The sequence below is a fragment of the Peromyscus leucopus genome, chromosome 6 (genome assembly GCF_004664715.2).
Source record: "Peromyscus leucopus breed LL Stock chromosome 6, UCI_PerLeu_2.1, whole genome shotgun sequence".
In the NCBI taxonomy this organism is placed as follows: domain Eukaryota; kingdom Metazoa; phylum Chordata; class Mammalia; order Rodentia; family Cricetidae; genus Peromyscus; species Peromyscus leucopus.
In genome coordinates, this window is record NC_051068.1 from 65,983,737 (window position 1) to 66,006,564 (window position 22,828).

General features: G+C 53.8%; 2 protein-coding genes across 18 annotated transcripts in view; one reads left to right on the top strand and one right to left on the bottom strand.

Moving 5' to 3' along the window:
• The window catches only part of Arhgef11 (Rho guanine nucleotide exchange factor 11), a 116,997-nt gene extending 104,203 nt beyond the window's left edge, over window positions 1-12,794 (top strand). For 9 of the 10 annotated variants that reach the window (XM_037206743.1, XM_028857633.2, XM_037206745.1 and 6 more), the window contains 17 exons: window positions 331-515; window positions 899-1,045; window positions 1,296-1,375; window positions 1,523-1,648; window positions 2,133-2,250; window positions 3,183-3,361; window positions 3,923-3,998; window positions 4,242-4,409; window positions 5,117-5,207; window positions 5,735-5,860; window positions 6,290-6,351; window positions 7,171-7,386; window positions 7,666-8,013; window positions 8,887-9,018; window positions 9,846-10,060; window positions 10,355-10,544; window positions 11,796-12,794. In XM_037206743.1, the coding sequence (XP_037062638.1) occupies window positions 331-515; window positions 899-1,045; window positions 1,296-1,375; window positions 1,523-1,648; window positions 2,133-2,250; window positions 3,183-3,361; window positions 3,923-3,998; window positions 4,242-4,409; window positions 5,117-5,207; window positions 5,735-5,860; window positions 6,290-6,351; window positions 7,171-7,386; window positions 7,666-8,013; window positions 8,887-9,018; window positions 9,846-10,060; window positions 10,355-10,544; window positions 11,796-11,839 (2,503 nt within the window). In that variant the 3' untranslated portion in view covers window positions 11,840-12,794. The remainder of the gene's footprint in view (window positions 1-330; window positions 516-898; window positions 1,046-1,295; window positions 1,376-1,522; window positions 1,649-2,132; window positions 2,251-3,182; window positions 3,362-3,922; window positions 3,999-4,241; window positions 4,410-5,116; window positions 5,208-5,734; window positions 5,861-6,289; window positions 6,352-7,170; window positions 7,387-7,665; window positions 8,014-8,886; window positions 9,019-9,845; window positions 10,061-10,354; window positions 10,545-11,795) is intronic. The other variant, XM_037206748.1, reaches the window with a different exon arrangement.
• A 985-nt stretch (window positions 12,795-13,779) lies between these two features.
• On the bottom strand, window positions 13,780-22,742 carry Lrrc71 (leucine rich repeat containing 71). Of its 8 annotated transcripts, none has more exons than XM_037206754.1 (15): window positions 22,029-22,740; window positions 20,158-20,307; window positions 19,943-20,071; window positions 19,722-19,797; window positions 19,486-19,563; window positions 18,066-18,134; window positions 17,744-17,903; window positions 17,588-17,671; window positions 17,422-17,514; window positions 16,520-16,669; window positions 16,238-16,331; window positions 15,762-15,850; window positions 14,651-14,737; window positions 14,182-14,306; window positions 13,780-13,990 (listed from the first exon to the last, which is right to left on the bottom strand). In XM_037206754.1, the coding sequence occupies exons 1-15, from the start codon at window positions 22,186-22,188 to the stop codon at window positions 13,951-13,953; spliced, it is 1,584 nt and encodes a 527-aa protein (XP_037062649.1). In that variant the 5' UTR covers window positions 22,189-22,740; the 3' UTR covers window positions 13,780-13,950. The 8 variants fall into 8 exon arrangements, 7 of the variants coding, with proteins under 7 accessions (XP_037062649.1, XP_028713474.1, XP_037062648.1 ...); XM_028857641.2 differs by having other exon boundaries at window positions 14,626-14,737; XM_037206753.1 differs by having other exon boundaries at window positions 14,651-14,740.
• Window positions 22,743-22,828: the final 86 nt, after the last annotated feature.

A 22,828-nucleotide genomic window follows, 5' to 3' on the forward strand; every position in this document is an offset into this window, starting at 1 on the left:
GGATGGCCAGATGTGCGTCTCTTCTCCATAGGCTTGGTAAAAGCAGATGGGGGTCGGGGGCCAGGCTGGAGAGATGGCTCAGCAGTTAAGAGCACTGACTGCTCTTCCAGAGGTCCTGAGTTCAGTTTCCAGCAACCACATGGTGGCTCACAACCATCTCTAGTGAAATCTGATGCCCTCTTCTGGTATAAAGTCGTAAATGCAGATAGAGCACTCATATACATAAAATAAATAATTTTTTTTTTAGAAGAAGCAGGTTGGGTAGGAAAGTGACAGACTCCTTGAATGTAAGTTACCTACAAGTGAAGCTGAGCTCCCCATTTTCTCCAGGAGCATCGAGTCCCCCAATCTGGGGTTCTGTACAGATGTCCTTCCCCACCTTCTGGAGGATGATCTGGGCCAGCTGTCTGACCTGGAGCCAGAGCCAGATGTCCAAAACTGGCAGCATACCGTGGGCAAGGACGTGGTGGCAGGGCTGACGCAGAGGGAGATCGACCGGCAGGAGGTCATCAATGGTGAGGAGAACCTGCCGTCCCCCTCATCTCCACGCTCGCCTGTGGGTAGAGAGTCTCCAGGGTCACCTCACTCCGGCCTTAGCCCAAGAGGAGAGAAACCAGCACTCCACTTCCCCAAGGAGAAGTGTGGTGTGGGGACCAGACCAATGGTTCTCAGTCTGTGGGTCTCATCCCCCCAGGGGGCCGCACATCAGATATTTACACCACAGTTCCTAACAGTAGAAAAATTACAGTTATGAAATAGTAACGAAATAATTCTATGGTGGGGCTCACCACAACACGGGGAGCTGTATTAATGGTTGCAACATTAAGAAGGTTGGAAACCCCTGCTCTAGACACTTGCTAATCTTTCCCCGCCTCTCCTTGTCACAACCCCTGCTCAGAGCTGTTTGTGACAGAAGCATCCCACCTGCGCACACTGCGGGTCCTGGACCTCATCTTCTACCAGCGCATGAAAAAGGAGAACCTAATGCCTCGGGACGAGCTGGCGAGGCTCTTCCCTAACCTGCCTGAGCTCATAGAGATTCACAGTAAGGAGCCTGCGTCCCCCCAGTCTGTTCTGCCGCCTTCCACTCCGTTCCAGCTTGAACCCCGTCTTGATCCTCCTAAGTAAATAACCCCACTACTCACTACTCCTGCCAAGAGAAGCTGATGGATAGCAGTAAAGGTTCCCAGACTTCTCCATGGCCCTACTGTCAAAAATGCCTTTTCTCCTAGTCATAAAGTGTCTAGCAGTGTGGCTCAACCCCAGGCATTTCTGCTTCTCCCTTCTTACCACAGATTCCTGGTGTGAAGCCATGAAGAAGCTCCGGGAGGAGGGTCCCATTATCCGAGACATCAGTGACCTCATGCTGGCTCGGGTATGGCAGGGAGGAGATTGGAGGAAGCGAGATCCCTTTACCTAAGACTAAGGAATTTGACAGAGAAGAGGATAGCCTGGGGGCGGGAGGGGTGCTGCTCCCTGGCAGGAGTGTGATGCCTGGACCATGTCCTTTCTGCCTCTGCAGTTTGATGGCCCTGCCCGAGAGGAACTCCAGCAAGTAGCTGCACAGTTCTGTTCCTATCAGTCCATAGCCCTAGAGCTAATCAAGACTAAACAGCGTAAAGAGAGCCGGTTCCAGCTCTTCATGCAGGTATCCTGGGCTGTGTCTTACCCTCCCTCAGCTCTGTCATGCTCACCAAAAATCTCCTAACCTCTCCTGGCCCCAACCTTGTCTCCTCTGCTGAGGAGAGCAGCTAGCAGTGACCTCTGACCACCCACATCACTACACCAGTACTATAAAGCATGGCCTCTAGAGCCAAAGACGCCTTTGGTTGAGAAGTACTCTGGACCAGCAGGCAGAAGGCCTGGCTTGCCTACCGGAACTAGTGTGTACTTTTCTGTAAAGTGGGAATGATACTGCCCTTCTGTTCTGACCGTCAAAAGACAACAACCTGGCAACCTCAACCCCTCCCTAAATGTTGAAGGGAAAACTGCCACCATTTTCAAGTGGCCCACCTGGGGTTAGGACATTTCTGCTCGTCCTTGGCATTTTCACAGCCACCTTAGCCCAGAACCCTACAGGCAGCTCCCACTCACTCATTGACCCTTCCCTCTATCTGCTTCTTGCTGTCCAGGAGGCTGAGAGCCACCCCCAGTGCCGGCGGCTGCAGCTTCGAGACCTGATCATCTCTGAAATGCAGCGGCTCACCAAGTACCCACTGCTGCTAGAGAGCATCATCAAGCACACAGAGGGTAGGGCCCGGGGAGGGCTGGTGCCGTGTGGCCTCGGATGTCCTTGCTTTGTCACAGTTTTGTGATCTTGGCAAGCCTAGACCTTGAGGTCCTTGGTGTCTTCTTCCTTGTCCTGGTACAGTAAGTCTCAGAGAGAATGATTGTAAGTGTGGTTTGGAAATACGAAGCCCTGCACAGCAGGGAGAGCAAGGCCACTCCTGGTTTCTGCCTGTGGGAGCCCAGCTGGGAGACCGACTCCCACATTTTACAACAGGGTCCTCTTGAGGAATAAGGGATAAGAGATACTAGATAGAAGGACAGAGGGGAGAGAAACAGAAACACAGGAGAGCCTCGGGAGGGCCTGGATCCTTATCCACCGGCCCCTCCTGACTCTTCTAAAGGGCTATTTATAGAAATGCCAAGGGGTGGAGCAAAAGACCTCCCCCTAGCTCAACTAAGTGTAGACCCTTCCGATCACCTAGAAACCATGCATATGGTCAAGCAATCCTCTAATGTATCTCTGCTGGGTAAAGCAAGCTCAGAACTCACTAGGAAACTTTTGTGGACCTCCACAGGGGCCTTTATAGTAACCAGGAAGCATGGACCCAGGGGCTGGCCCTTGAGGGCGTCTTGGCACCTCTGGGCAACTGTGAGCTCCTACCAGGGCTATACTGGATTTTAGACCCATTAATACCTCTCCTGTGTGCCTCTGCAATGGACAAAAGCTCTAACCAGGGGACTAGCAAGATGACTCAACAGAAGTCCACAGAAAAGGATAGAAGAAGAGAACCAACTTGACAGAGATGTCCTCTGATCTTAACATAGGCACTGTGGCATGGGTGCCCACACATACACATACACAACAATATTAAATAAGCAACTAATGCTAAACTATATGTAACACAGAGTGAAGGCAGAAGCACTAACTATCGCACATTTCCCCCGTTTGGTAGGTGGCACATCTGAGCATGAAAAGCTCTGCCGTGCCCGGGACCAGTGCCGAGAGATTCTCAAGTTTGTAAATGAAGCAGTGAAGCAGACAGAGAACCGTCACCGATTAGAAAGCTACCAGAAACGCCTGGATGCCACTGCCCTAGAGCGGGCCAGCAACCCCTTAGCAGCAGAGTTCAAGGTAGGAGGTGGAGGCTACAACACTGGCAGCCCCTCACACATCCTTTCTGGGCTCCCTTAGGAGCAGAACTCGAGTCAGGGCCCAGAGAGTCTTAGAGGACAGAGACATGGACTGCCTGTGATAGGGTGGCATGGTCAGGCCCGGGGAGACACACCCTATTAATGTCACTCATCCCTAGGTGAAGAAGAATGGACAGCCTCACCAAGTAAAGACTAGATGTTGGGACTCAGCCTAAGGAAATAGAATGGGGTGGGATGTGAGGTACGGTGTAATAATGTAAAGGGAATAAAGCTGAAGAGAAGGTCAGGAAAAGCAACACTGTCTCCTCGGACAGCACGTAGTAGGCCACATGAGATCCCAAGTCAAAGCCCTTGGGGTGTGCCCCAGAGCACCACAGGCGCAGGGCTTCATAGCACACACCACTTCTCTCCATCCCTGCCAGAGCAGGGTTACGGTAACAGTCGTTTCCTGCCCACTGATTCCAAGCACCTTAGCATGATACCCCTACACAGTGGTCTCTTAAATACTCGTGTGAATGCAGTGATGGTGTCTGCTTTACAGAGCCTGGATCTTACGACAAGGAAGATGATCCATGAGGGGCCCCTGACCTGGAGGATCAGCAAAGACAAGACCCTGGGTATGTGCCAGGGACTAGAAGTGGGAGGGGACCTGTGGGAAGTTGTGCTTCCCCGGGGTTCCTTCTTGTCTGCTGCTCTAACGGGGTAGTGGAGTGCTGGGGAGGCGTACGCAGTGCAGCCAGCATGGCATTACGCACCGTGTGGGAAGGGAGGACATAGAGGCAAAAGAGCCTCCTAGTCCTGGGCATGGGCATCTAATAGCCTCTGGGTGGGTGAGCAACAGGGATTGTCTTCATTCCCAGACCTCCAAGTGCTGTTACTGGAGGACCTGCTGGTGCTGCTGCAGAGACAAGAGGAGAGGCTGCTGCTTAAGTGCCACAGCAAGACAGCTGTGGGCTCCTCAGACAGCAAGCAGACCTTCAGCCCTGTGCTAAAGCTCAATGCTGTGCTCGTCCGCTCCGTGGCCACAGGTACCCATGAGGAGATGAGCCAGCGAGCCTGGGGCTCTACAAGACTCAATGTCCTGTGTTCCTTTCCTATCCTGACCAGTCTAAGCAGGAGATTTGGTCCACGATGGGCAGGGTGAGGGGTGGATAAGGGACCAAGGTGAAGATGGACAGCCTGATGCAGGGGGTGGTCAACCTTAAAGGACCATGATGGATGGGATGGGTGCACTGGGTGGGGCTGACGACAAAAGCAAGATTGGAAGAAATGAGAGTCGGCATAAAGAATAGGACAGATCTTGTTGCAGGAATTCCTTTGGGCCGGGCAGAATTTGGAAAGAAACCACACTACTGCACAGGCCCAAGTCCAGGAGTTTGAGGTTGCAGGGCAAAGTGTGATAGTGAGAAAGGGCAGGAGTCAGCAACCACATTCTCTGGGGTCACCTTCTTCTATGACACCTGACCTCCCTAAGCAGCTCAAAAAGGATGGGGTAGACATGGAAAGATTCGGTAAGCCCTGAGCACAGTATGCACATCAGCCCTCAGTTAGTAGAGAAAGAGGGAAGTAGGACTGATCCTGACAGATGTCACTGGGAACCCATAATTGCCAGTATCTTTTGTGGGTGAGTACCAATTGATGCTGATGATCCAGCTATATCTCACAGTGTTTTCTTCAGGTTGGGGCCCGTGTCTGCCATGCCCAGTGTAGACTCTGCCTTCCTTTCCTCACGCAGATAAACGAGCCTTCTTCATCATCTGCACCTCTGAACTGGGCCCTCCCCAGATCTATGAGCTGGTTGCGTTGACATCATCAGACAAGAATATGTGAGAATTGATTGTGGGGTCCCATGTAACTTCTGTCCCCTTGGAACCAGAGTGGTGTGTAGAAAAACTTGAACAGTGAGGCCAGGGCTGGGCCCCAAAGCGCTTCCTGGATGGAGGACCAAGGAGAGAAGTTAGGAGACGACATAGGCCATCAGCCCAGGGTATAACCAGGCCTTATAACCCAGGCCCTGGCTCCTCCCAACACTGACTGCCAGAGGTGGCCTGCCACAAGGGGCAGAGACAGGTTAAACCAGACACGTTCTTCCCCTCTGGGTTTTCATCTGTGTAGTGTTATTTTGGGAGCGGGGAATGGGGTCTATCAAAGTGTTGTGGTAGCTATGAGTCATACAAACTCAGGGGAAGAGCCAATGGGAAGTGTTGATAGAGATAGAGGCCTGCTAGCAAAGGGTCCTTGAGACAGGATGTGGAGAGGGCTTTGAAGGTTTTTGGCAGTGGGGTCCACAGAGGACAGGGGCTGTTCCTGGCCTTATTCTCACCACTGTTCTTATGTTTCTGCCGAGCAACAGATGGATGGAGCTCTTAGAAGAGGCTGTGCAGAACGCCACCAAGCACCCTGGAGCTGCCCCAACAGCCCTCCATCCCTCACCACCAGGATCCCAGGAGCCAATCTACCAGGGCTCCCCCACTAGCAGGTGTGTGCTTAGCTCTCCCGCCCCCAGCACCATCCCCATCCAACCTGCCTCTTTCTTGGTGCTCCTCAGCCTTTCGTCACTCGGGCAGACAGCCTCCACGGGGAAATCCCACTGGGAAGCAGCCCGGGCTCTGACAGATAGGGGAACGTGCCTCTGCTGCTTGGCCTCCTGACCTCCCTGCCCTCACCCACTACCTCCCACTTGGATATAACGCCGACTGCCCCTGAAGCAGGGTGTGGTGTAGAATGCAGCCAGGGAAGCTAGGCCAGCGCCACCTGCTGCTTTGCCGGCCTGTGCTGCCCATTCAGGTGATGAGGCCCAGCTCCTTCCTTGCCTGTGAACGATATGAGGGCACCAGTCTGGGTCTCATGACACCTTGACCAGGCTGGCAGAGCTAGAAATTAACACCAGGTGGGTTTCTTCCCTCAGGGTAGAAATAAATGACTCGGACGTTTACCATACTGAACCAGAACCCAAGGAACTGTCTGGAGGTAAGGCCACTCGCCTTCTCGTGGGAGACCAGCATAGTCCATTTTTTTTTCTTGTAGGTATGGGTCAGATTAGGGTGTCAGGTGATGGGAGAGTCCATCAGGGCCAGAGACATGACAAGTACCATTTGACGAAACGAGTAGAGGAGAAACGGGAGCGTGGGGTCCAGGAGAGACTGACAGCTGACCGACCCCGCTGCCTCTGTGGGTAACGGGCCAGCAGGAGAAAGGCCCTGCCTGCTGTGGACAGTCAGGGGAGTGGGTAACCAGGAGCTAAGACAGCATTTGGGATGGGATGTAGAAGCACAGTTTTCAGGTAATTTCTCTTTGAGGTTGTTTGTTTTTAAATCACTTCAGATCTTGCGTGTGAAGAAAAATGTAGAGTTCCCAGCCTGTGTCACTCACTCTCTTTTCCTTCCACGTAGAGTGTCTTCTCTGTCCCACATGTCCTTCACAGCTCTGTCCAGCAGCTATTGTTGTGTGTGTCAATTCATAGTATAACCAGCACTGCGGATGCCCATGCCCTGATCTAGTCTGTCTTCTTTCCATAATACTCGACACCTTCTAACAAATGCCCCATTTCCTAGTTTATTTTGATTCCGAGTCCCTCCACTAAGACCTTAAGGCTCCACCCCAGACACAGGTCTTTATTTGTCTGCTGGTATGTGACAGGGGTCTGGTGTGGTGGTGGCCACAGGAGGTGCTCCATGAATTTCCATAGAGCTTACCAACCAGTGTCCCCAAGCCCTGGGTCCACAGCTGGATGGACATGGGGCCACCTCATACTTCTCTCCCACGCCCTAACACACTCATCCAACACAGGCCCTGGGCTCCCGCAGAGACTTCAAGAAGAGCCTGAGCTGGTAGCACAAGAAGAGCCTGAGCAGGAGGAGGATGCAGAGGAGCTGAGAGCCCTGCCTCACCCTTCCCCCTCCCTGGATGGCGAAAACAGAGGCATCAGGACAAGGGACCCTGTCCTTCTGGCCCTCGCAGGCCCTCTCCTCATGGAGGGACTTGCTGATGCTGCCCTGGAGGATGGTGAGTAGATCCTGTCATTGGCCCTGGTACCCCAGTAGCATAGCCTGTATGAATTTCACCTTCTACCTACTCAAAGGCTCTCACTAGTTATACTCGAGGGGAGCTGGATGCAAGAACACCAGCTAGGTGGCCAGAAACCCACCAGCTCCACCCTTACTTAGACTGCAGCAGATGGACTGTGTTAGTGGCGGAGCAGTGTCCCCTCATCTCCCCTGAGCTCCCCATTCCTGGGCTGTGTGCAGTCCTTCACTAGGGAGGCCATCACTGTCGTTCCTGCAGTGGAGAACTTGAGGCACCTGATCCTGTGGAGCCTGCTGCCCGGCCACACTGTGAAGACTCAGGCTGCTGGCGAGCCTGAGGATGACCTCACTCCCACCCCTTCCGTCACCAGCATCTCCTCTCACCCCTGGGACCCAGGGTCCCCAGGGCAGGCGCTCACTATAGGTGACAACACCCAGCTTCTGAGGCCAGAGGAGGAGGAGGAGGATGTGGCTCTCTGGTCTCTGGCACACCTGCCCCCAAGGACCAGAAATTCTGGCATCTGGGACTCTCCTGAGCTGGCTAGGAATCCAGCTGAAGAGGCTTCAAGCACAGGACCAGCAGGAAATTACAAAGTTGTAAGGAAAGGTAAAATACGTTGTGTCCATTGTGTTCACACTTGTGCTGGGGTGGAGATGAGTGTTGCAGGCAGACACCTCTTTTCCCATCTTTCTCCTGGATCCTGTGTGAGCAGACTGGCATTAGGACCTGGGGGAAGAAGACATGTTGATGTGAAGAGACTTTGGAGTCAGACAGGCGAGGCTCAAAGCAGATCTCATTTTCCTTCTGTAATATAGAACATTTTCTACCTCCCTCCGCAGCCAGCATGGATCAACTTCCAGGAAAGGCTTTTTGCTATTCTTCACTGAAGATGTAGTCTAAAGAAAAAAATGTCACTTTTCTTCCCAGGAGACTTGGGCTTAGAAAGATGAGGCCACATGTCTTTAGCCTGTTATTCCAGAAAGTGGCTGAGCACACAGGGCTCAAGACAAATGTGGGAAGACCTTTGGGGCTGCTCTGGGAGCAAGTGCACAGAGTGGTAGAGGCTGTCCCAAGCTGGGGACACTGTGGGCAGCTGTGACAACCCCAGCCAGGTTTGAATAGACCAGTAAGGCTGTGGAGGAGGGAGGCTTCCTGAGGAGTGTGACCAGAACGGTGACACCGAGCCTGGGCCACTGGAGGCCGAGAGGATTGTCTGACATCGGCCCCTGTGCCTTTGCTGCCCCCTGCCCTGTTGGCCAAAGGCTGCCTCTCCTGGGCTTCTGGGGACTGACCGGCCTGCTTCCGCTCTCCCAAGGTGACTTGGTGGAATGTTCTCTGCAGCTCCTGGGACATGGCCATGTATGATCTTGTACTCACTTTGTTCTTTTCTTCCTTTATTCTCGCTATCCCCCCCGACATGTCCACTTCTTCCTCCCTCTCCTTCACGCTCTCTCCCTCCTTCCCTACCTTGTCTCTCAGTCTCTCTTCCCACTGGTGGTGGTGGTGTCGGTGCGGCCAAGGTGGCGGGCAGCAAAGTTACCCCTGCACTACCAGAGAGTGGCCAGTCAGAGTCTGAGCTATCTGAAGTGGAAGGCGGAGCACAGGCTACGGGTAATCGACGACTTCTCCTTGAAGCCCAAGCCAGGCCAGGCCATAGCAGGGGTTCCATGGGTTCTTTACCCACAAACGTCCTCTGTGCTCCCTGAGCTGAGATGGTTGGGAAGTAGCTCATGAGCCCCGAGACAGGAAGGAGACCTGCACCTCCAACTCGGAGAAACCACTCACTGGGAGACAGAGGCCCATTTCAGAGCTTTCAGCCTATGCTCAGGTCTGGAAGAAAGCAAGAAACTGGCCAATGCCCACACTCCAGTGTACCCACCCTGACATCCTGAGCAACCACTTCCCAACCCTGTCCACTACTCGAGCACTGTGATGAGAGAAGCTTTGCATGGCTTTGCAGGTTCCTTGTGTTTCTCCATGGTGGGGCTCTCCAGGGACCCTTGACATACTTCTACCCGCTGTCTCTGAGCTCCCCCATCAGTGATGGTGACATGTAGGGCAGTGCTGACATGCATCAGTAGACTATGAACTGAGACCATTGAAATACTGCTGTCTGCTGCTTTCCGGGGGGCCTAAACCTCTTGCCCCTTCCTCTCATGGATGGGAGCCGCTCTGCGTCTCCCTCAGCATAACACCTCCATCTAGCCCCTTCTCCACTCTCATCACTGAGCATCTTCCCCGGCAGGTGGCCAGCCTGCGAGCCTTGCCATCTAAAGAGAACAGGGCCTCTGGGAGCTGGTGGGCAGCATGGGCCTGCATGCACCAGGTTGTCTGTAGAAGCCTCCCTGGCCTGTGCTGCCACAGGGCACACTGAGGGAGTGGGAGAAGGACTTAGGCATCTCTGCTTGTCTAATTTCTTTCTCTTGCCCTTGGTACAGGGAACTGTTTTTATGTCAGCATGCCAGCGGGACCTCTGGACTCCAGCACTGAACCTACCGGGACACCCCTAAGTCCCTCACAGCCTCAGCACCAGAGGAGGGGCGTTGGCGATCAGATGGGTTCCAGCTCTTCTCCCCACAGCCCGGTCCTCAGGGATGTGGGTGCGATCTTCCATACCATTGAGCAGCTAACCATCAAGCTCCACAGACTCAAGGTAAGGGGCGTGGCCTTGGGTCAGAAAGCCTTCCTTCCGTCCATCACCCGGGACAGCTATACACTCACATAGTAAATGTTTTGGGTGTGTAGCTGTGCATATACACATAAATGTGTATGGAGCTGAGCCTGGGGCTTCACATATGCCAGACAGACGCCATTAAGCTACATCCCCAACTCCGGAAGTGTGTGTCTTCACTGGACGCCTAGGCCACCTTCATCTTCAGCTCACCCTGCCACACCCTCTGAGCCTTAGCCCTGGGACTCAGACACTCTCCTCCTACAACTCTTCCAGGACATGGAGCTGGCCCATCGGGAGCTTCTCAAGTCCCTTGGAGGAGAGTCATCTGGTGGGACCACTCCTGTGGGCAGTTTTCACACAGAGACAGCCAGGTGGACAGACCACTGTCTCTCTCCTCCAGCCAAGGAAGCCCTGGCCTCTGACTCCCAAACCAGTCAGGAACAGGGGTCCTGCCCTGAAGAAGGTGAGTGAAGCCAATTCCTGCGTGTGGCACCTTGAGAGAATGCATAACTAAGCAGTGAAGGGTGGTCCCATGACTTTCCCCTCGAGGTGTAACCAACACGTTCCCTCAGCTTCAGAAAGGGATCTTTGCCAGGCATAGTGGCACACCCCTTTAATCCCTGCACTCGGGAAGCAGAGGCAGCTGGATTTCTGTGAGTTGAAGGCCAGCCAGGACTACATAGTGAGAAAAGGCGTGTCAGAGAACCACCTCAGCTGTCCGCTCTTGCCTTCCACCCTGAGGCAGGGTCTGTGTTCACTGCTGGGTAAGCCAGGCTCGCTGGCCCGTAAGTTTCTTGGGGGTTCTCCTGTCCACTGTCCCTATTGCCAGAGACCTGGGGCTACAGATCTGCACCCCCACATCCAGGTTTACGTAGATCCTGGGGATCCGATCTCCAGCCCTCAGGTGTGCATGGCAGTGCCTGTCCACTGAACTCTCTCTTGAGCCCAGAAAGGAATCTTTTTAGGGAAGCCACACAGAGGCTCCCTCCAAATAGGGACCAGAAGAGAACCCCCTTCTTAAAATCCTTTAAGTATATGTGGATACTTTGTCTGCATGTCAATCTGTATACCACATACATGCAATGCCTAAAAAGGCCAGCAATGACTTTAGTACCATGGAACTGGAGTTACAGCTGCTTGTGAGCTGCCATGTGGTGATGGGAATTGAACCTGGGTCCTCTGAAAGAGCAGCAAGGGTTCTTAACTGCTGAGCCACCTCTCCAGCCCCCAGAACCCTCTTTTTATGTTGAGGTGTTCATGCACCAGGAGGGCCTGATTTTACCTCTGCTGCAGGTTCTCAGTGGCTCAAATCTGGATTAGGAGGGAAGGCCACTGCCATGGCCTGACTTAAAACCCTGACCTGTCTTGGTTTTGGAGGCCATACAGAAGTGGAGTTCTCATGGACCTGCTAAAGTCCCCCAAGAAACAAGGATCGGACTGACAAGGTGGCTCAGTGTTTAAAGGCATTTGCCACCCAGGCTGACCGTGAGTTCAAGCCCCAGGACTCACACAGTGGAAGGAGAGTCCTGACTCCTGCAAGCAGTCCAGCTTCCACACACTCCATACACATAAGTCAGATTATTTCCATACAAATAAGGAGAGTTTCTGGAGAAGAAAGCTTTGTCACCGACAGCTGGTGTTGAAGAGTGAGCCAGGGACTTGGAACAGCATCACAAACCTAGCCCGCTTCTGAACCCTCGCCTTCCTCCCACAGGCTCCGACAGTGCCACAGATACAGCTGCATCACCAGGACCATAGCCATCCATCCAGACAGCCAGAGCCTCGGCTTCTCCACTCGGCCAGAGTCTGGCCTGAGCCAGAGCGCAACACTAGGAGAGCCAAGCCTCCCCTGGAAAGATGCTGCAGAGGCCAGGGAGAGACTTGCATGTTGCTTGGTCTGTTCACATTGGACAGAGTCCAGTTTCAGTGTCTCTTCCTATTAGCCAAGTCTCCATGGTTCTCATCTCCTAAGCATGCTGAGCACCACAGAACGGCCTCCTGCAGTGATCGACCCCTTTACCCCACATAGCTCCCTGCATGTGTGGGGTGTGCCGTGTGCATAGTACCCTCAGGTGTGCAAGTCAAAGAGGAGGCTCTTGTGTAAATGCACTTTTTTCCTCTCCTCCTTCCGAGGCCGCTGCGTGCCTGGCTCTCCTCTCGTCCCCTTACTTTCCTTTAAATATGTCTATTGTATGTGCGTTTTTGCCGTTGTAAATAACTTAGCCGTTCTTCTGTCCCTGGCATGCTCACCAGTCAGAGACAGCTAAGAGGAGAGCCAGTCAGCAGCCCAGCAGGGGTGGGGACTGTCTGTGTCCCAGACTCCAGCCCTGCCTGTCAAGCTCCAGGCCCCCTCTGAAGCCGAGGCCTTCTCATGTCAGATGAGCCTGTGGGGAGCGGCTTGCCTGACCCACGCCCACCCCTCCCCTCCCTGCCCCCTAGAAACAAGTACAGCAGGTAGGGAACTCAAAACAGACCCTAAGAGAGCAGAGTCCCTGCGTTACTTCAGGACCCTTCCCCAGGGGTTCTCCATGTCCTCACTCCACTCCCCACTGGTGAACATACACACTGTGCTAGGTGTATATATACATATATATAAATATATATAATATATAAAATAGAGATATGGAAATGACTGTTTTGCTGTTAAAATAATGTATACTCTTATTTTCCTCCTTTCATGGTTAAGATTTTTTTAAAGAAAAGTTAAATATTCTTCCATTGTGGTTGTATGATTCTTAGACTGATACAGGACGTTGGTTGTGACTGGTCAAGAATGGATAGAGGGAGCCAGGAGAGCCCCTGCCACGCCATCCCACGCCAGGTCTTCCCACCTCTCCCCAAGTTTCATGTGTGTACCTTCTCAGAAGAGGTTGGGCAAGTGACCCTGGCCCAAAAAAGATATTGTGGTTACTTCACACAAAGGAACAGAGATCTCAAGACCTACCCTCAGCTATAAAACGTGAAGAAAGGTCACCTCACTGCCCCCATACCTCTCCTTCCCATAGATCAGGATTAGCCATGGCTGTTGATCAAGTGTAGGACTGAAGACAGAGCTTTAGAGGACCTGGCAGACGTAACTGGAGAAGCCATAATGGATGATCATGGTGCACCTTGACAGTGCTGGGACTCAGAGCAGTGGGAGATATCCCTCCAGCCAGTGCTGAGGCAGCCAGTGCAGAAGATGGAGCTCTGGTAGGCAGAGGGGCTAGAGATGAGGGAGGTGTCCTCTTTACCTTGGTTGGAGATTCCCTATAGGTTGACATGGGCTCTCCAAAATTTAGTGGAGACAGCCTGGCAGCCCTGACTCTAGATGTCCATGATTTCAAGTTGCTGACTTGCCGTGTCTAATGTTTGGCCTTTGCTATGCAAATATGAATACAGCACCCTCTCCCTAGCCTCTCACAAGCCAGGCAACATGGGTTGGAGAGAAGCAGCAGGTACTGCTGGGAGATGATGGTTCCAAGCCTAGTCCCTCCATCAGTTGTGGTGACGGACCGCCATCATCCTAAGGCTGTGTGTGCTGGCAGAGGTGGTCTGGGGGATGCTGCTGGGACACTCGGGAGATAGAGCAAGGGCCCTGGCTTTGGAGCCAGGAGCCAGGAGCTCAGTTCATCCCCCAAACAGAGACATGGTGTAATTCAGACCACTACTCTGCCACATCCAGCCAGGCAGTATGAACAGACACAAGAGCCCAAATGTTCCAAACAGTTCTGGAGTGATTTTCAAAGAATAGCACAGCAACAGACTATGTTACTGGTCCATGGTATCTTCCAAGGAGATAGGGCTGCCCATGGAGGCCTAGGTAGCTGCGGCCTCGTCCTCCCTGACCTTGGCCTTCACAGGGTCCCTTGGCATCATCAATTCCTGAATCATGGTGTATGTTGGACACTGCGGGTCAAAGCAGTTTTTCTGAAAGGAAAAAAAGAACATTAGCAAGATTGAAGATTTGGCTTCGGGAGAGAACAATGCCCTGGACAGTGTTAGGGCTGGTGAGCAGAGGAAGGCAGTCATGCCATTGCTAACTACAGAAAACAAGGGTTGCTGCATTGAAAGAGAGGATCAGGACAAGGAGACCTTCTGGAAACGGACTAGGCACTCACCGCCAGGGACAGCCACAGCAGCCCCAAGGGGCCCTTGGACGAAGAAGTCCTGGACTTGGAGACCTGGACCTGGTACTGCACAGCGGTGAGGAAGCCTTCCAGCCCCACCTCTGTGATTCGGTTCCCTGAGCGGAGGAGGCATGGAAGTGGCATCTGGCGTCACATCTGGCAGCCTGGCCCCCCATCCCCAATTCTCCGGGCAGGACTGACTTTAAGTGGCCCTCTACCCCATTCTTCCTGCTTCCCACCCAGCTGTCTTACACCTGTCACTGCTGCCCTGGACCCCCTGACCCCGCACTGCCTCTCAGCTCCAGCCCCGAGGGTCTGACAAAGCGAGGCTCGGCTATTGGAGAACTGAGCACACTCCATGCTGTGGCGGCACTCCTTAGCAGGACGGAGCCTGGGGAGTCCCGCGGTAAGGGCAGGTAAGGCTCGAAAACATACGGAGGAGGTTGAGGTGCAAAAGGACCTTGTTCCCGGGCATGAAAACCTTCCCATCTCGGTGCTCCACGGGCTCCAGGAGAGGGTTAACCATCTCTGTAGCTTCAACCACCAGCTGCTAAAGCAGAAGACTAATTGCAGCAGAGGAGAAGGGAGCTGGTCAACGGGCCATTCATTCATTCATTCATTCATTCAACATACAGTTTTTGAGTGCTGTCATAATTCAGGCTGTGTCCTAGGTGCTGGAGAAACAAAGATAAATAAGCCCATACCCTCAAAGAGTTCCTTGATGTGGGGAGCCAGAGGATTGAACAAGAGTGTGGTGTGCCAGGGCCCTTGAGAGCAGAGGACTGTGGGAGTGTAGGCCTTGAAAGAGGCAGCCTGAGAGGGAAAGCTGAAGGTGTACAGACATTCAGATGAAGAGGGGAGGTTCCCCCAAGCAAGGAGCACAGCAGATACAAAGACCCTGGAGCCCTGAGTCCACATGGGACTGGGGTTTTAAATAGGATTTGTAACCCTTCCATTAAAGAGCAGTTGGAAAACTGATGGTCCTGTTGAGAAGGAACAGTTTGCCCAAGACAAAGGCAAAGACTGTAATGTGGGGTGTAGAAAGCCATCCTCCTTCCATCTGACTTGTTCTTCTGCCAGAACTTGGCTTGGGTGCCAGGAAAGACTCTTAAAAGGACAGGGCTGTCCCTTTCAGAAGTATGTGACAAGGTTGTGGAGTCTCCTCATGGAGAGAACAGAGAAGACAGGATGACAGAGAACTGGGAATCAGGAAGGAGGTGGCCCAGGAAGGCTTCCTAAGGAAGGCGGAGTCACACAAAGCATGAAAGGGGATCCAGCAGCAAAAAAAAAAAGGGGGGGGGTCTGAAGGAGAGTCCTGCATGGGGCAGTGTAGTGACAAGTGCCTTAGGGGGCACCTGAGGGGCAAAAGCATCCTTTGTCCCTTTGCAATGTTGGAGGGGCTGGTGGTGAGCTGAGGACCTCAGAGAACAGAGCCTCGGTTTTGCAGCAGACCCCAAGTGGGGCTTCTAGACGTGGAGGTAAAGGGGCCTGCCACCTGGGAAGGGGAACGGGGAGTTGTGAGCATCATCTAGAGACAGCCACCAAAGCAGTGAGATTGGGGTGACACGTACCTCTGACTCCAGGAGGATGCTGCGCTTCTCTTTGCTCCCTGTCTTCATCCCTTTCCCCTTGCTCATCTTCTGCTCAGGGATGGTTACCTCTGGGACCAGAAGGGAGCCAGAATGCACAGTGCAGACCCCCTGACACCACCCAAACTCCCCAGAGAAAGGAGCTTGGTAAGGCAGAGTCCCTGAACTTGGGGGCAACATGGGAACATCAGCAGTGAGCTCCCGTCGAGCTGGATGGATTCCTTTTCTGAGGACAGCCATAGAGGCCTAGTCCTGAAAGATAGGGTAGTGGGTCACAATGTCTAGGCCAAGTGGAGGGTCACCCATCACTTCAAGGTGAGGAATAAACAAGGCCTGGGGAGAGATGTGAAAGAACAGCTCCGGCAGACACGGCCAGGCCAAAACCAGGTGCCTGCACCCTGCCCAAGGCTCTTCTGTGTGGGAAAGATTCCCATAGAAGGGTGGGTGCTCAGACTTACTCCCCTTGCCTGCCTTTGTGGCATCTTCTTTCTTAGGGGTTCCTTGTGTAGGGGACTGCCCGGGACCTGACTTCTCTTCCTTCTTTACAACTTCCTACGAAGGATGTGAGAAGACGTAATGGATATCCACCCTGCCTCCCACAGGGAGAGTATATGAAGGCTGAGCCTGAGACACCTTCAAAGGCCAAATCCACTTGCCCGTCTTTCTCCCACCCTGTGCACCATGGAAACTCCTCCCCTGCCTGTTCAGGACCAAAGTTCCCTTTTGCCCAGCACACCTACCCCTGACTTCTCCTTTTTCTTGCCCAGACCCTTGGGTGTTTTTAATGTCTGCATCTTTTCTGGTTTGTCCACCAAAGTAGCATTGCTGATGCCCGCCGTCTGAGACTTCTCACGTTCCGTTTTGGAGTCTCCATGTCGGGAGGAGGAAGGCTGTACTCACAAATGGGGGTGGGGGGTGCAGAGAAGTAACTAGATCCTTTCCCTTTCCTACCTCCCTGCCTATCAGTTGGTCTGGGACAGAGTTGCTGTTGGCAAGAAGGAGCCCAGAAATGGGTGAGAATGAGCTGGAGGCTCAGGTTTTCATCAGAGGAGGGGAAATAGCTCACTTTGAATTTATTTATTTTTGTTGTTATCTGTTTCGGGACTGGGGATCAAACCCAGTGCCTGTGTGTGGTAGGCAAGCACTCTGTACTGTACTATACCTCCAGACCTTGGGTTTATTGAGCCAGGGTCTTACTCTGTGGCTCAGGCTGTCCTTGAACTCATCTTTCATCTCCTCCTTGCTGACAAGGTTTACATGACCCCCAGCCAGCAGCTTTTGTTGAGCTAAGTTCTAAGCAGTATTCCAAATGCTTTATAGTAACTCATTTAATCATCTCACTTCTCTGAAGAAAGTAACAGTTACCCCGCCTAGTGGAGAAAAGTCAGGCTCAGAGGTTAAGCAGTGAATTCAAGATCAGAAACTGGTGACGTGGTAGGGAGGATTTCAAGCCCAAGTGGTCTGCATAGTCTCTTTTAACTGCACTCGTAACTGCCAGAGTGGCTGTGTAGTTAGAGCGCCAAGTTGAGCTTGGTAGGCGCGGGGGAGTCTCCAGAATCCAGAAGGGCAAGAGGATGGAGGGAATTTGAGTCATGGGCAGTGGGCAGAAAAGCACCCTTCCTGGGACCAGGCCGCTCCTCACCGATCGCGACGACCGCTCCTGCGTTCCTTTCTCCAAGAGCAGGCGCCGCCGCTCCACCACCTCCGTGTGGGTCAGCTCGAAGGGGCGCAGGACCTGAGGCAAGGCCAGCTCCCCACGTCAGACGCCCTGCGTCAGAGCCCCTGCCCCTCCCAGCGTGCAAGCCTACCTCAGCCAGCTTCAGTGCGCCCTTGTCTTGAATGCGGTTGTGCGCCAGGGACAACCAGAGAAGAGAGCGATTCAGTCTCAGGCCCTGGAGAACGGAGGGCCCTGTAAGCCAAGGGCAAGCCAGCATCCCCAAGCCGTCCTGCCACACAGCACGCACATCTGCAATGTAGCCCGCTCCCTCGTCCCCGATGTGGTTGAATCCCAGGTTCAGCGAAACCAGGGTCCGGTTGCTGTTGTTCAGTGTGGACAGTGCCTGGCCTAGGAGCTGCGCCCCGTGGTCGTCGATGCTGTTGTTCCTCAGAGATAAGTGAGAGATCCTGGGGCGGGGAGAGAGGCCCGCGGTACTGGGCTTGCTTCTATCTGATCTGTAGGTGGAGGGGCAGGGATCAAAGGTGCCTGGGGACCAGGAGAGGGAAGGACTAAAGATAACCTCACGTGGGGGTAAGCCAAGAAAGGAGAGTGAAGCCCAGGAGTCTCACGTGCTGTCGAGTCCCATGAGCTTGTAATAGGACTGCTCCGGTAGTGGGTTCCCCTCCAGAGACACCTTCCTGAGAGTGAGAGCGATCAGGGCCTAGGGATCACCACTGAGGCCATGCAAGGCGGAGGGGAGCAGAGTGGAAGTGTGGACCTTTGGGGAGCATCTAGAAAACAGAGCCTAAGGATATCCCCCAATATAGGAAGTATATCTATGACAACTCCCCAGACTCAAATTCCAGAAGCATGACCACATCAGGGGCCAGTTTCCCTGAGCTGACCTGTAGTACAATGGTCTCTAAGATGGCCTTCACTGAGTCCTACTTCTGGGTGCTCAGGCCCTGTGCCATGGAATCCTGTCCTCTGCCGTGTAGCTAGAACTAGTGACAGGTGTGTGTGTGTGTGTGTGTGTGAGTGCAAGCACGTACACGGTCCCCGTCCCCCCCAGATCCGCCTGCCTCTGCCTCCCCAGTGCCGGGACCAAAGGCCTGCGCCACCACCTGTCTCTCCTGGTTGTTTTAAACCACTACGTTTTGGAGTTACTTTGTTACATAGTAATAAATCACTACAGCGCCCTCTATGAGACGATAGCTTCTCTCACAGTCCTAAGAAAACAGAACCAATGGGTGGAAACTTCTCTACTATTTCACATTGTACACAATTCTTGCCCAGCCTTTTGGGCTGCCTTGTTTCATATGAACGATTCATTTCCCATCATCTTACGCTGATGTAGCTGGTTCGTACATTAATGAATTCACAGTTCTTTTTCTGTTAGCTCATCTGTCTCTACTTTCCCAAGTAAAGATCCAGCCCCTGCGCTCAGGGAGCATCCATCCCATACACGGAAGGAAAGCCCACTGAGGGCCACTAATTATGAAGCAAGAGTGTTGACTCTAGGGGCCAGGAGGAACCTGAAAAGGGGCAGACAGCTCGGGTGGCTTTGTCCTTTGTACAGAAGCTGCAATTGTAGCAGGCTATCTTAAACCTGGCTCTGCCTCCTTCCCATCCACCCCACCATTCCTAGGAGGCTAGCCTTAGCGCAGGTCTTCCTGCACGGACTCGTGTGCTGGGCAGCACGCCCAGCCATTCCCCCACACCCACACCCACATCCCCACACTGCTGCAAAGCAGTGTCCGTTCCTGGGCCTCGGGCCCTTCGCTCCCTGCTCGCTGCCCTGGGTCATTAAACAGGGCTGATGGGGCGGAAAGAGGATTAGACCTCAGAGGGCTCTGTGGACGCCGTGTGGGCTAAAACCGTGGTCTCGGGTGTGAATCCCACCACCCAACAGACACGGGCTGAGCCCCATCTCCACACAGATGCCGGCCTAGGCCTACACATGGGACTTTGCTAACTCTGCAGGCAACGGCTTCCCCCTCACACACCCCAGCCAGGCCGCTTAGACACTGGGGCCTGACCACAACTGACCTGAGTGTGGAGGAACAGAGAGGCAGAAGGGCGATGAAGGTGGTCAGGGTCTTATCCGTCAGCCCCACCTTCCACAAGCTGGTTTTAGAAACAGAAACAGCTGGGCACCACCTCGTTAGGAAGCCCCCTTCCCACAGTCCCCCAGGCACACCCTCCACCACCACCACCCCCAGCTGAACTCTCTCTCTCTCCCCCCTCTCCTCCCCCAGAGGCTGACCTCCCACAGTGTCCCTCACTTGATAGCTTGCAGCTGGCTGAGGGAGGGCAGACATTTGGAGAAAATACCCAGAATCCGATCCTCAAGTTTCCAACCTAAGGAAAGGCCAAAGGCATCTCAGGCCTGGGAAGGGCCTGATGTGAACTGCTGTGAGCCAAGTAGTGGGAAGTGATTGATGCTCAAGGGGGATGGGTAGGGCTGAGGGAGGGTAGGGCGGGCGGGAGGGCAGGCAGAGCTCGCCTCGGATGTAGATCTCTTTCACGGCCTTGCTGTCCTCCTGCTCGACCTCCACCTGAATGGTGGGCCGGAAGAACACGTATTTGCTCTCCAGGCTGTTCTGGCTGCAGGATGCTGAGAGCCGCTGGTCGTCTAGAAGACAGGGTAGAGTGTGAAGGCGTCCACAGCCGTGAGGCTCGCCCCCGCCCAGTGAGTGAGTCGGGCGGGCTATGGCTCACCTTGGGTGGGTTTTTCTGACATGGAGGCGGAAAGGACAAAGTTCTGGTTGGGCCGAGGCCGGGTGACGACTTTGGGAAAGTCCGTGTAGCCTGACCGTATGCAGAGCTCGGCGAAGTCTGTCTCCAGGATCCCAGAGCACTGGTACTCCTCTGCGGGGGCGGCAGCAGAGTGAGCCCGCGCTCAGCCTGCCAGGAACCTCCGTGCTCACGGCAGCCCCCAGAGGCAGCTACTTTGCTAAGACCCATGCTGAGAACCCTGGAGGAAGGCCAGAGGGCGCCGCCGTATCCGGGAGTATCTAAAGGAACGTACTCCGTCCTCCACTCCCACACCGATGCTAAATGGCCCCACTCACACTTTGAGAAATGGGCCACCAGATGGAGTTTCCTCTAAATCTACACACCTATCAGGCATCTCTGCCCTATGTGAGACCCACGTCCGCCCCTGCCAGGCCATACACTGGCAGCCGTAAAAGCGTCTGTGCCCTCTACATTGCCCACATTGTCCAGGGTCCCTTGAGTTCTCCCATGCATCTGCCAAGGCTGCCTAGGCCGTCCTTGCCAGAGCCGTCTTTACATCTCTTCAGGCAGACTTCTGACCCATCTCGGGGAGTCTCGGGTTTGCATATCCCAACGCCCTCGCAGTCCCCGACGCCATTTCACCCTGCCCTTCCTCATACTGCTGAGTCTTACTCCTCCAGGCCCACCCTTGCATAGTCCTCCTTCCAGCTTTCTTCCCGTCCGTCTCCACCCAGCTAGCATCCCAGGCTGGGACTCGGTCAATGCTGCGCCCCTCACCGCTCTCTCTCCAGTCCTTCACCAACTCCCTGTCCGGTGCCAACTACCCCAGTCCCTGGACTAGGCTACTCAGTCACAGCTCCGCTTCCTGCTCCCCGTCTCTCCTCTTCCTCAATTCTCCGTGCACTGCCAGTGTTGTTCTTCCCTGGCACCCTCTGGAGATGCAGTCTTGCTTTGTATACAGCCCAAGTGTTCCGAGGAATCCTGCCTCAGCATCCCAAGTGCTGGGGTTACAAGTGTGCACCCTTTATGTGCCCAGGGAACTCAACCCTATCTTCTCTTCCCTGGGAAAGATGCTTTTTGTCCAGATCTTCGTAATCCACCTGTCCCTGGCCACTAGTAGGGACAGGGAAATGGCACCTGGCAAAGGGTGGACCATCAGAGTCTTCCCTCAGGTGGTTTTATCTCCATTCCAGGGACAGCAGGGTCCTGACCCTCTTTGGTAACAAAAGCATCAAGTTAGTATCAAGACACCCTCTGACAAATTCCCTTTTGCGCTTCATTGGTGAAAATTGGGTTCTGGCACTTGCAACAAGAAAAGCCATGGCCCTATTCATCTAACGTTAATGGTTTTCTTTAAATATGCCAAAGCAGAACTGTGTCCATGGCCACAGGGCAGATACTCAAAAAGTAACTGTTGTCTAAATGAGTATCTAGAGAGCTCTGTTCAAGACCCCTCTCACAGCACCATGGGATCTTCACACCCCTACCCCAATCTTCTTTGACATCAATTTTTTTAAACTTTTTTTTAATTTTATAATTTAATTTTACATATCAGCCACGGATTCCCTTGTTCTCCCCCCTCCCACCCACCCCCCTTCTTTGGCATCTCTTACCCCATCTTACTGTGTATGTCAGCATCCCCAGGGAAATGTGTATTCTTTAAAGCCAAGCCCTGAGGAGATCCACCTTTGATCTCAGCGGAGATGGAATTCTGAGTTCTGGACCAGCCTAATCTATACAGCAAGTTCCAGACCAGATTTGATTTAATAATAATAATAATAATAATAATAATAATAATAATGCCAAGCTCTGGGGCTCTGATTAACCCGACCCTAGCCCTGCCAGCAAGCTACCGGGATTTTTCGGCTCCTCCTCGCCCAACGGAGGCAGGGCGGTTGCTGGCTTCTCCTTAGCGGCCCGGTCCCCCTTCTTGGTTATCGCGCCGGATGACTTCTGGGCCCCAGGACGCGGTGTCCTAGGTGAGGTCCCTGGAGCGCTCGGCTCAGTTGACATGCTGGTGGTTCTGGACCCCTCAAGTGAGCGGGAAGATGAGACAGGGCTCTGCGGTCCTCACGCCACAGATCTCCACTCCCCAGATCCAACTGGCCGGAAACCGCGGGATCCGCGAGTCCCTCTCCAGGACAACCGAGCTCGGTTGGGTGGCGCTGCTGCGGCCCCAGCAACGGCAAAGAGTGCACGTGATGGGCGCCTGCTGGCCCCCGGGCCCGGAGCGAGTGGGCGTGGTTTGGGACTGCTGGGGTCCGTGTGAACAGACGGGCTCAGGCAGCCTAGGATCGTGTGGAGCCCTGACAAGGTGGGCAGGCACCTAACAGTCCCTACTCACGGAGCTGTGGACAGTGGGGGCGACCCTGAGCAGGGAGGTGGTAATGGTTGGAGAACGTTCACAAGGGGGCTCAGGTTCATTCTCTAGAGAGCGTCCCTAGTGGTAAGGGCCCAAGCACGCTGTTCAGGCTGACACTGAGTTCTCTCCTCAACCAGCTCTATTCAGCCTACTGGAGGACTGGGGGCCCAGTCTGATGCTGATTTGATCCAGGAGGTCCCCTCCTTACCATTTTGCTATCCCGGGCCCCTTTGAGTTGCTTTGCTTCCTCTAGCCTGGCACCCCATTCAGTGCCGGCCGCTTCATGGCCCC

Coding starts and splice junctions, on each gene's coding strand:
- Lrrc71 (XM_037206751.1), bottom strand. CDS start 22,188: ATGTCAACTGAGCCGAGCGCTCCAGGGACCTCACCTAGGACACCGCGT. Junction 19,798..19,942: donor GAAAGAGATCTACATCCGAG/GCGAGCTCTGCC, acceptor GCCTTTCCTTAG/GTTGGAAACTTGAGGATCGG. Junction 17,515..17,587: donor GCGCACTGAAGCTGGCTGAG/GTAGGCTTGCAC, acceptor GCCTTGCCTCAG/GTCCTGCGCCCCTTCGAGCT.